The sequence below is a fragment of the Eimeria mitis genome, genomic scaffold (genome assembly GCF_000499745.2).
Source record: "Eimeria mitis Houghton genomic scaffold, Emh_scaff363, whole genome shotgun sequence".
In the NCBI taxonomy this organism is placed as follows: Eukaryota; Apicomplexa; class Conoidasida; order Eucoccidiorida; family Eimeriidae; genus Eimeria; species Eimeria mitis.
In genome coordinates this window covers 7,260-18,053 of record NW_024015267.1, presented here as the reverse complement: position 1 = coordinate 18,053, position 10,794 = coordinate 7,260, and the positions used below count along the sequence as shown (strand labels likewise).

At 48.9% G+C, this 10,794-nt stretch overlaps 1 protein-coding gene across 1 annotated transcript; it reads left to right on the top strand.

The window, feature by feature from the left end:
- Positions 1-6,520: 6,520 nt before the first annotated feature.
- EMH_0009520 (Protein phosphatase 1A (Formerly 2C), magnesium-dependent, alpha isoform, related) lies at positions 6,521-10,308 on the top strand (the record flags this gene model as incomplete). The annotated part of the gene is made up of 9 exons (XM_038022619.1): positions 6,521-7,261; positions 7,399-7,519; positions 7,728-7,832; positions 8,415-8,483; positions 8,905-9,089; positions 9,392-9,503; positions 9,620-9,648; positions 9,876-10,029; positions 10,208-10,308. The coding sequence occupies 9 exons, from the start codon at positions 6,521-6,523 to the stop codon at positions 10,306-10,308; spliced, it is 1,617 nt and encodes a 538-aa protein (XP_037878473.1).
- Between the last annotated feature and the right edge of the window lie 486 nt (positions 10,309-10,794).

Genomic DNA, 10,794 nt, shown 5'->3' with positions numbered 1-10,794 from the left:
CTTGGCTGAGTTTTTCATACTACCAGTCGCCGTTATGAAGGCGTATCGTTCGTTCACAAGCTACGTATCACACAGCTAAGAAGGTGCAGAATGGCGAGGCAAGTTGCACAACATCTTTGTCTGCCTCTGAGGCCACCACCTGAGTATTTTGGATTATGGGCGTCTCTTCAGTACCTCTAGCACGATGCTAAGATGCTCACGGGGAAGGGCATAGCTTCAGGGTTGGTAGTAGGAGGATGAGACCGCTTGTGACCACGTGCTGTGAAACGCGACACGGTTAGGGTGGTGTGCGATCAACAGTTGTTTTGCATTTGCATAGTGTGTCTTGCCGTGTATGAAGACCACCCGAGGATTCCCTATTAACGATAGTGATTGCCCATACGCTGTTGGATACTGCTGCAGCTGCACGATTGGTATTTTGGTAGGCAATGACAACAGAAGCGCTAGCTTCTGTTCTGCACCAAACAGGTGCATTCGGTCCCTTTTCTGGCTGCGTAGTCTCGATCGTATATACCATCCTTGCTATTACCTCGGTCTATGCCTTTAGAGGAAATATAGATACGACTCGGTATATGCGGCAGAAATGCTTTGTTTTGAATGTCAATGTATTCCCACCCAACAGCATGCAGCACACATCCGATCTAATGCAGTTGCTCATGCCAGCAGAGCAGCATTCTTCAGGAGTTGGCCTAGAACAGTGCTGACCGCGGTTGAGTGAGCAATAATTTCCACTATCGATTGGCTTGTATTGAAAGATAGTGCGGGTACGCTGCATTTTCAGGCTGATAATACTACGGTGAAGCGAAGTCCTTGTGCATACGAGGACGATCACGTGAATGAAAGAGACAGCTGCACCTTTTTCTCCTGTGGCTAGGGGAATTCCTGTTTGACTGGGAACGAAGTTGTCACCCGAGGCTTTGTGTTTTATGGCCCCATTAATTCTGGTTGGGCTTGTGTACTAATGAGGCGGGCTGGTTTGCCTGGAACACGGCTGCTTCCCCTGACAATTGTGACTGAATTGTAGGCAATGGAGGGCCGGTTCCGCTCCAGCGACAGTAATAGTAGGTATGCCAGCGGTAAGAGAGACTTAATTCTCCTCCCATGTGCTTGTAACCTTCCGAAAGTGAAGCAACACAGCATGGGGAACGTTGGAATAAGCGACTGCAATGGGTGATTCGGTGGTGTTCCGCAAGAACAGAGTCTGGTTGACAAAACCCCACGAAGAACTTTGTTTGTACGCAGGGCAACAGCGGCACGAGGAATGGAGACGATCGTAGATATGTGCTGGGCAACATGGCTTACGATCGTAAGACGGAAAAGCGTCTAAAATTGGTACTGTGAAAAGGGAAGTGCATTCTGTTCTTGTTGCTTCTTGCTTGCTCAAAGACGCTGTACACGCTCATGGCGTTTTAAAAAATACAGCTTAGCAAACCTAGTACATCACTGCCATTGAAACCGCGTTGGGCCGATGACGCATGGATTTTGGCAAAGTTGTCGTAACTCTCTCCGGTGCAGGGAACTGCGAATGTGAACAACATCGATGATAGCCTTGGCTAGGATAGGCTTGCTTCAATGCACACGTACAGTACATCCAACTGCAATCCAAGAAGCGCTTTTAACGCAAGACCAGCCTCTCTTCCGTTGATGAATATGCATTGCCGTCAGTGATTTGCAAATCGAAAGCTACCTCTAAAACCGGTAGTTCCGCTAATTGTGTTTTGACTGGATTCATGAGTTGGCATATTTCTTCGGGAATGCCGAGAATGGACTGACGCGCAGCACGTGTTTGCAGGCATAAACGCATGATGAAGTGCACATCCAATACACTGGTCATTTATGCTGTTTTGGTATCATGTGACTCAGCTGTGGCCTCAAAATATGCTGCATATGTAATCGTGGTGACTGATCTAGTGGATTTGTGCCGTCGCCCTATTGGTTTTGACATGAATGCCTTCATGTCGGCGAGATTTCGCTGCATTTGCTCCTGGTAGAGACTTTGTTTCGACTTGGACCAGAGAGTGAGCTATTTCATTACAGAACTTTCTGGTCGTCCTCCCTGTCAGCTGCATCCATGTGCGGGGGCTCCGTGGTTGGGGATATTTCTTCCTGTCCTACATTGTGTATTAGACGGCCCCCTCGCAGCTGCGTTGACCTGGGTGGGACAATGCAGCAACTCGAGAACGTTTTTTGAGGTCTTAGGTGCCGTAGCTCTTCATGTTCAAGCCACGAGCAGGCAGGGGCTTAACTGTGCATCGAATGATCGCTTCGCGGTGGGAGCCCCATACTCAGTCGCCTTCCTTTGGAGCGTGCTGGTGGTGATACTCGATGCATGTTTGCTCTGCGTCTCCGCTTTGTCTCATTCTTTTCTTGTGGTGAACCTTGCTTGTTGAACGGGTTAATTGCTTAAGTATTAGAGCGGTCCTGCACGTAGTGGTTAGGCCAGATGCACCGTTTTTACTGCATGGCAAATAGCTCCCACACCAAAGCTGCAGATATAGACATTTATGCAGCCTGTAGCCTACACCTTTCTGAGCGTGTCTACACCCAAAGCCCTTCGGTTATCCGAGCCGGGGCTGAGAGCAGTTGCTTATCAGTGTGACACGCTGCCCCTTAATATCATACATTTCCCAACACTGCGGCTCCTGCTTAGCGAGTAAGGCACTCACCACGAACGATATTTCCAGTGTTTTGCTAGCGGCAATCCATTCTGCCGGCGACGTTTCTATATGAACGCTTCCTAGAAGCAGCTACTGCCTCTTGAATGAAAGCACTGGCAATATTTCATGTGTGGTCCCCAGAATATCATTTGTCTGCGAGTGTTTTCTACTGTGCTTGATGAGCTTAGTACAACAAGCTCAGGCGAAGGAAGGGAATCGCCGCTAACGACAACCTGCTTCTGCCCGCGATGTAACAACAACTCGCCAAATGTGCACCAGTTGTAACTTTTGCTCCACTTATTGCTCCAAAGGTTGGACAGTTCACCCTCCTAGTTGCTCACCCGTAGTCCGAGCTCACTTCACGAAAAACATGTGCGGTACTTCATCGTGGATTGCTACTTCTTGAATCTCGTAAACTGCTCCAGTTTGTCAGTTTTTTGCGAGCATTTGGACAACTGCTGCTTTAGAAAGTGCGGCGCTGAAGTGTGGCTAGGAATTGTATGTCCCGGTAGGGAAGGTACTGGTTCTTGCTTTCCCTGTTTGTGTAAATAAGTGATGAAACATGTCGCGCCTGTCGTTAAAGATGGCAAGAATCCAAGTAACGGCGATTTACTATTTTTCGACATTGCTCAACATTTGGCGGCATGTCTCAGCGGGACAGTTCTCTGGTCAGTTGTATTGCTACGTCGTCACCCTGGGGCTTCCTATTTGCGCCTCTGTTGATGTTTTTACCTTTCAGATGAGGTTATAATGCTGTATGGGTTTGGTGCACTCAAACCAGTAGCGTATAGCGACTGTTGGATGGGTTTTCCCTGCGTCGTGGCCTTCCCCAAAAGCGCCCAATGCGACCTCTACGAAACCTGACTCGCTTAACGCTTTTTGCATGATGAATTGTGTGAGTTTCAACTACAACAGACAGTGAGGATCTGCGGGACCGCAACGTTAAAATGAATACTTGAAAGGTCTGCTTGTCATGCGTCAGCTGACTTTTCGAACGATTTTACCGATTGACTTCACTCTGTAAAAGTGGAGGAGGTAATCTGAATGTGGTACTAGCCGCTACGCTTGTTGGCACAATCAGATGCCGTGCAACATAGTGCGTTACTAGTTTTTTCGGGCATTTACTGAGATCGACTTGTGACGCAGCGTTGTTTTTAATCGTCTGAGGCCAGTACTCAATAGATTTAATTCCGCGAGGTTTTGCCATGATGAATTGTCTTCCCTGCTATTAAAACAGGTCGTGAGGCAATGCAGATGATGAACTGAAAAAATGCACCGCACTAAACACCAGCAAACCATCCGTGTTCTATAATTTCAAGCGATGCCAGTGATTGTCCTCCCTTCAAGATACGATAACACAACGGCGTTTTTCCTTAGAGTTCGTGTTGACATCTATGTAGTAAGTGCGTTAGCGAGATCTACAGGTATCAAAGACTACCGGTGGGGATAATGGTGGGCATTCGATGGCTGCCTCCGTTTTATTGGTATTTATTCAGTTTTATTGAACAGCGAGATGGGATTTTATCACGGCTTTCGGAGGTGTAATTTTCCTCGCATGTCTCAGTTCACTTCGCAAATCCGTCTTGCAGGATACTGGAAGCTCCCTGAGTGTGTCGAGGCAAGTGCTGTCCCCTTGATCGTCGGCCCAATGCATTCAGTTGCTTTACCAGTCGGCCATTCCCGAGGTTTGCAGCATTTTTTCTGAACCCTTGCTCCCGACAGATCGTTGAGCCCCACCCATACAATCACCGAAGTGCTGCACGAGGGCAAAGTGCATGACAGAATGCATGCGCAGCGCATGCGCATATCCACTAGGTGAACCCACCTCAGTCAGTTTTTTTCTAAAACAAAAAAACCAAGGAACTCGCTGACACCAGCGTTGGTGAAAAACTGCAGTGCGTAGGATGATTGCAAGGTATATGAGTAAAACTGTGGCACTAAGCGCGGTGCGGACGATCAAAGCGCAAAATAGGTAGGAACAAACTATGAGGGAGGATAGATAAGGACAAGCCATAAACGCTCTATTAGAGAGATCCCAATAGATAACAGCGATAGACAATGTGAACTGACGTAGGAGAGGAGGGCACATCCATCCGCAGGTAGGCGGATACGGTGTTATATAAGTACCACATCCTGTATATGTGAGGTCTTAAAAAGCTGCTCCGTTGACAGTCTAACGCATTAACTGCTGTGTAAACCTCTTCTCAAGACCAGTTCAAGTTCATGGCTGCAGACACTATAGTAGTAGTACGCCTGCAGCGCACTACTAGGTATAAGGCTGAAATTAGGGTTTCAGTCAATGGGAGAGCCAGCTCAACATGAATTTCGAAACTGAAGAAAGATATGCCAGTAGTATGTGCATGCTTCTATGCTTGCATAACCAGAGGACCCGACCTGAGCTGCAAGGAGGTCGAAACACTTGGAATAGGAGTTCCCAAAAAGCAGCTGACCACGCATCCAGCCCCCCGGTAGAGTGGCCCTGGTGGCGTAAAAGAACTACGGCCGTGGGTGAGGCCTAGCACGGGGGGGTAATGCACGTCGCTGCAACACCTGCTGCAAGGTCGACCGGCATCCAAGCACAAGTGTAGCCTGGTAGGCCTGCACTTAGCACAGGAGCCTTAACTTGGCCTTGGTAGGTTGCGTATAAGCAAATGCAAACATTCTATAAGTAAATTCAGAAGTAAAGCACGCTGCAAATGAATATTCGTGGAAGCTTCCACAGCGAGGAGCAATGCAAACCCACTTCAGGCTGCCGCTTGCCCGCAACACCCCTGCCCTGAGCCCAGCGCCCAGGAGGCCTGAGGACAGGGGAAGGATGTCAGCTGCTTTGGAGAAACTCTTGGTCTAACTCCTTACCTACATTGCAGCTCGTTTATGTCCTTGACTAAGGCCAGGGGCAAGAGTTATAACAATCATGCCCCCTTTGCTGCATGCAGAAGCACTGTAGACAATTGTTGGATAACTACTTGGCCCTCTATGACCATCGTACGAGCAAGTAGAGATACTAATACCAACTTGACAGCCGGCGCTACAATGCTACACCGAGCACGCCGCAGGAGCTCTCTACGCTTGGCTATACTACGGCGGCTGCCGCCTGCGTCTGTTGTTCCTGAGGGACCACAGACGTGCCAGACTAATCTTCACATTGTAGGGAAACTCGAGGGAAAGTGGCGTTCCCATACGTTTAGTCCCTGTTCACTCAAGGTGATACGTAGGCGGGGAGGAAGCCCCTCCAATCGCAGAGCGATTGTAAGCGTGCGACTTGTTGCAGCCTGTCATTAGGCCCAGTTTATTTAGAAACAAAAAATTCTTAACTATATTTTTTGTATTCTCCCTGCATTATTGTACACTGAACGCTCCAGACCGGCATATTTAACCGCTCATAACCCCACCTCCGGTAACGATCACCCGAACGGCCGAATCGGCGCGGCAGCCATAAGTCACTGGGGCACAACTTGCCAAGGACTTCGATGCTTCTTATATTGTTTTTTGCGCTATACTTCTGTTATTAATTTTGGCTATCAGGAGCTACAATAAGCTTTGTCGGGTCCCTCAGCCGGGAGTCCGCACTGTAGCTGCCGCAGCAGCGGTGGTTGTTGCTGCTTCTGTCGATAGGGCCCCCCGAATTCCCGCCTGCGCTGTGAGCATGGACGCAAAGCATTTCGATAGACCAGCCGTCGTCTTTTAACTAAAGGTCCTGAGAGCCTTCTAACCGCTGCTTCTCTTCCCCCCCCTCCCGGTTGAGTCCGGAGCCCAGTGCAAGGGGCCATGTCGCATGGCAGGCTGGAGGGGGAGGAACGCAGGGCTTTGTTTCAGTAGCCAGACCGCAGATATTGCCCAGAAATAGGGCTTCTGCAGACATCATGATGCCAGGTAGTCCCTTTGGGGGGCCCGCGTTCCAGCCCCGCCGCCCTTGGGCTCTTGCGCTGCTTTTCGTTTTAGCTCTACAGACGCTCGGAGGAAGGACCGCAGAAGAGGACCTCCAGAGCATCGATAGCAATGCATTGCCTGAGCACAGCGGCATGTTGGGCCGCCAGCCGGATCAGAAACACGAGCAGCTTGAGGGTCAAGAACAACAGCCAGATTTCGAGCAGCAGAGCCAACGGGAGGATCCAGAGCAGCAGCAGAACCAGCAGCTTGAGCTGCAGGAATACCAGAAAGAGGACGATCAGCTAGTTCATGGAGAGGAGGAGCAGCAGCAAGAACAACAGCAACAACAGCAACAACAGCAGCAGCAACAACAGCAGCAACAGCAACTACAACTGCAACTGGGTATGGGTATGAGCTTGAGGACGTTCTCAACTTTCAAGGGAACGGACTCGGAGTCGCTTGCTGCTGCAACAGCGCAGCTACAGGGTCTACTGGAGACTCTAGACAGCAATCGAAAGATAGAGAAGCAGCAGCAGGGAATGGCTGACACAATTCAGCGAGCGTTGAAGGCCCCTAAACCTCCTACGCCACCTTCACCTACTTCAGGAGCTGCTGGGGGATCGGGTGCGCAGGGCCCCGCCAACCACCTCAAGAGGAAGACGATGAAACTGCACCTGGGGTTTGCAGAGACAGCGGCAGCAACAGTCATAGGCAGGAGAGCAGACGACGAGGATGTGAGGTTTTTTCTTCTCCCTTTCCCCTGTATACCCTTGGGATCGATGGGGATTGAATGGAACCTGTACAGAGGGAGGGATCGGTCTCGGGATCGAGTGTAAGGTTGTGATTCATCTTTTTGTGTTGGTGATATCAGGCGTTGCTGCTCTCGGCGCCGCTCCCAGGGAAACCCAGTTCATTCATAACGGGTCTTTTTGATGGCCATGGGGGCCATGTGGTTGCGCGAAGATGTTCAGTCCTCACCCCGACCTTCTTCGGTGAGATGGGATCGGGGTCGGGATCGGGATCCTCATTGGTTCTGCTCTGGTTTGGTTTGGCCAGTTTATTTACCTTTTTTGTTTATGGGGTGTACGTAAGAGCTTCTTATAAAATTTCTTTGTGGCTTTACTTTATCAACGGGGGGATGCTGGTGATATTCTATCATTCTTTTGTTTCTTTACTTTTTCTCTCTGCACTTATATACAGGCAGAATGCCTGATTTTTCTGGCAATTCATTCGCTGAGGCGAGCTTTGCTCTTGACGCTGCCCTTCGTAGCGACCCGGAGATACCAATTGGTCCTGGCTCAACAGGTGGGTTTCTTTTTTTTTTTTTTTTTTTTTTTTTTTTTNTTTTTTTTTTTTTTTTTTTTTTTTTTTTTTTTAATCGCAGTTGGTTTCTCTCTTTCTCTGCGTTGGTTGTTCTGTCTTCTTCCGTCCTAGCATACCTTCTTGCATCTGTGTGTGCCTCGCTGTTTTCTCCTTGCACATATCTCTGTCTGTCTCTCTTCTTCTTGCGTATGTATGTGTGTCTCACTCTTTTCTCCTCGCGTAAGTGTATGTCCCTATATCTTCTCTATCTGCGGAGTTATTTATTCTCCCAGCTATTTGGAATTTACTCTCTTCTGTTTCCTGTCAGAGTTCGTGGCTTCAGCTTGCATTTTTTTCGTTGTTTGCTTTTGTCTTGCCCCTTGTGCTTGCATCACTTGCGCTTTCTGTCTCTGCTTCCTTCCCTTTTTCGCGTACATCTATGCATTGAGTTCCCACTTTTCTGTGGTTTCCTAGTGGTTTATCAGGGGCCTTTTGCTGTGCTGGTGATTCCACATCTCTTTCCGGGTGTACATGCGAACACTGGAACTTGAGGTCTTGTTGTATTTGTTGGTTTTGCTGCTGCAGGGATAATAGGCGTTTTGGTTGCTGATGATCCATCAGTCCCTGAGTTCACTTTGCATGTGGCCAACATCGGTGAGGAAGCACGTGTTTCTCTTTATAAGAACATGTTCAGATGCCTACTGGCGAAAAACCAGAAAAACACAAAACAGATATAAATACACGGGTAGACCATGCATTGTGTGGGTTCGTGCCTCACTGTAACACCTATGGGTGCTGCAATTTTCCTCGCTTTCTTCTTTCTCTCTGCTGCTTTTCGTTTTCTGCCGTTCCTTTTGTCGCTATTTTTTCTCCTCTCTCACGGGCTGAATTCTACTTTTGCACGTATTTTCTTTCATTGCTTCGAGTGTACCCGTCCATCATTCCCTGATTACGTCTATACCTGCATATGCCGTTTGCTGCTGAGACGACCAGATTGCAGAACACCCGTCAAAGCCATTCTCTTCTCCTGTCTTCTTATCAGAGTATATGCTTGTGGTGAATTTTTTTTGTTTAGGGGATTCGCGGCTTTTGGTTTTGCATCCCGATGGAACTTTCACGCCGATGTCTGTCGATCAGAAACCTAACGACCCCGTTGAGATGGCTCGCGTACAGCGGGCCGGTGGCTCTGTGATGCGCACGGCAATGGGCGTCTGGCGTATTGATGGCCGTCTGGCTCTTAGTCGCAGCTTTGGAGATTTTGTACGTGCACCGCCCTGCTGCCTTCATGCTCCCCTGCTGAACCCTTCGACTTCTGTATACGCGCCTAAGGATCTGTGCTTGGGTTTCTGCACACCTTTTTGTTCTAAGAGTACTGGGATTTGGTTTCAGGCTAGCTTGTCACCCCTTTCCACTTCACCCTTAGTTTGCTTGTGGCGGTTTCCATTGTTCCGAAAAGGCTTGTATGGTATTCTTCGGAGCTGAAAGCAAGAGTAGCCACAGGAGCGACATCCTTGCCGCGTTTCCTTAGTGTGTGCTTGTTTCTATGTGTCTTTCCTCTGCAGAGAATGAAGGGTAGGGCAGACCTGTTGCCCTCACAGCAGAAGGTGGTGGCGTTGCCGCATGCCAGGTCTATCAAAGTGAAGGCTGGCGACATCTTAGTATTCGCTTGCGACGGTGCGCGGGGCCTCCCGAGTAGCAGTACAGGCTGGGGGCGAGTTGAGAAACGAAGTTTTTAAATTGGTCTAGTGGGGTTTAGGGTTTAGTTTTTGGTGTTGTGGTTTACGGTTTAGCTGATTGTGTTCTTGTTTCTGAATTGCAGGTGTATTTGAGGCACAAGGAATGACATGGAAATTCGTAGCGAACTTCGTGGCCATGCAGCTCAAGGCAAGTGATATGCTGTTGTTTGGTTTGGGTGTGCTAGGTTTACTTCTTAGTAGAGAGACGACACGTCATATAACAATAAATATAATATATTCCTTCACGTCCTTTTGAAAGGCTTTATTCGATCTACAGTAGACGGATGACCTGGGATGCATCTGTGTGCAGGCAACTGATGAGAACCTGGAGGAAACTGCGTCACGGCTCATCACCACTGCATATTTAATGGGCAGTGGCGACAACATCAGCGCAATGATCATCAAAATTCATCCCACGCAGTACCCAGAGCCAGTCGTCTCTGCAGCGGAGGTGGACATCATGGGTGCGTTTCCGAGACAGCTACCATTGTGTTTAGCCCAGGGAGCCAGCAGCGGAGAGTGATAGCTAGCCAGCCAGTAGTTACTTACATGCGTAGAAGCCTAGTAGCAGCTACAGGAGCGGGGTACTGTTTTGTGGGTTATGTATGTCTAAGTTGTCCTGCGAAACCGTTACGGCTTCAGGTGTTCGGAAAGAACTCCCGGTGATGCTTTCGGAGGAGGCGACTGTGCAGCGCAGCGGCGCTTGGGTGACGGACTTGGGTCTCTACGCAACCCTCTACTGATTGCGCGAGTAAAACTGAAGCTGAAGCAGCAGCAGAGCAGCAACAGTATTTTACTAGTTGTAGTAATGCTGAACAAGGTTCCCGGTAGGGAGCCCTTTTGGAGGAAGGCGCTGATGAAGCTGAAGAAGCGCCCTGAGGGATGAGCAGGCCCACAGGCACTTGATTGATGATAATCTATGCCCACACACCAAGGCATATATATATATATATATATATATATATATATATATATATATATATATATATATATATATATATATATATGTACAAGCCCTAGTGTATGAGCACAGCGCAAGTGCTGAGGTGTCGCCACTTACACCTTAGTTTCTCTTCGCAGGCCTCCTTTTGCCTTCCCTCCTCTGTGCACGCAGGAGGCTGCAGGTGCGTGTCCTTAGTGAGCGCCTAAAGTTTTTGTTCTACTGGGCTCAGAGAAGCCACCAGAGGCGAAGTCGGGTCTTTGGGGGTCCCCAGCTGTGTAACGGGGGT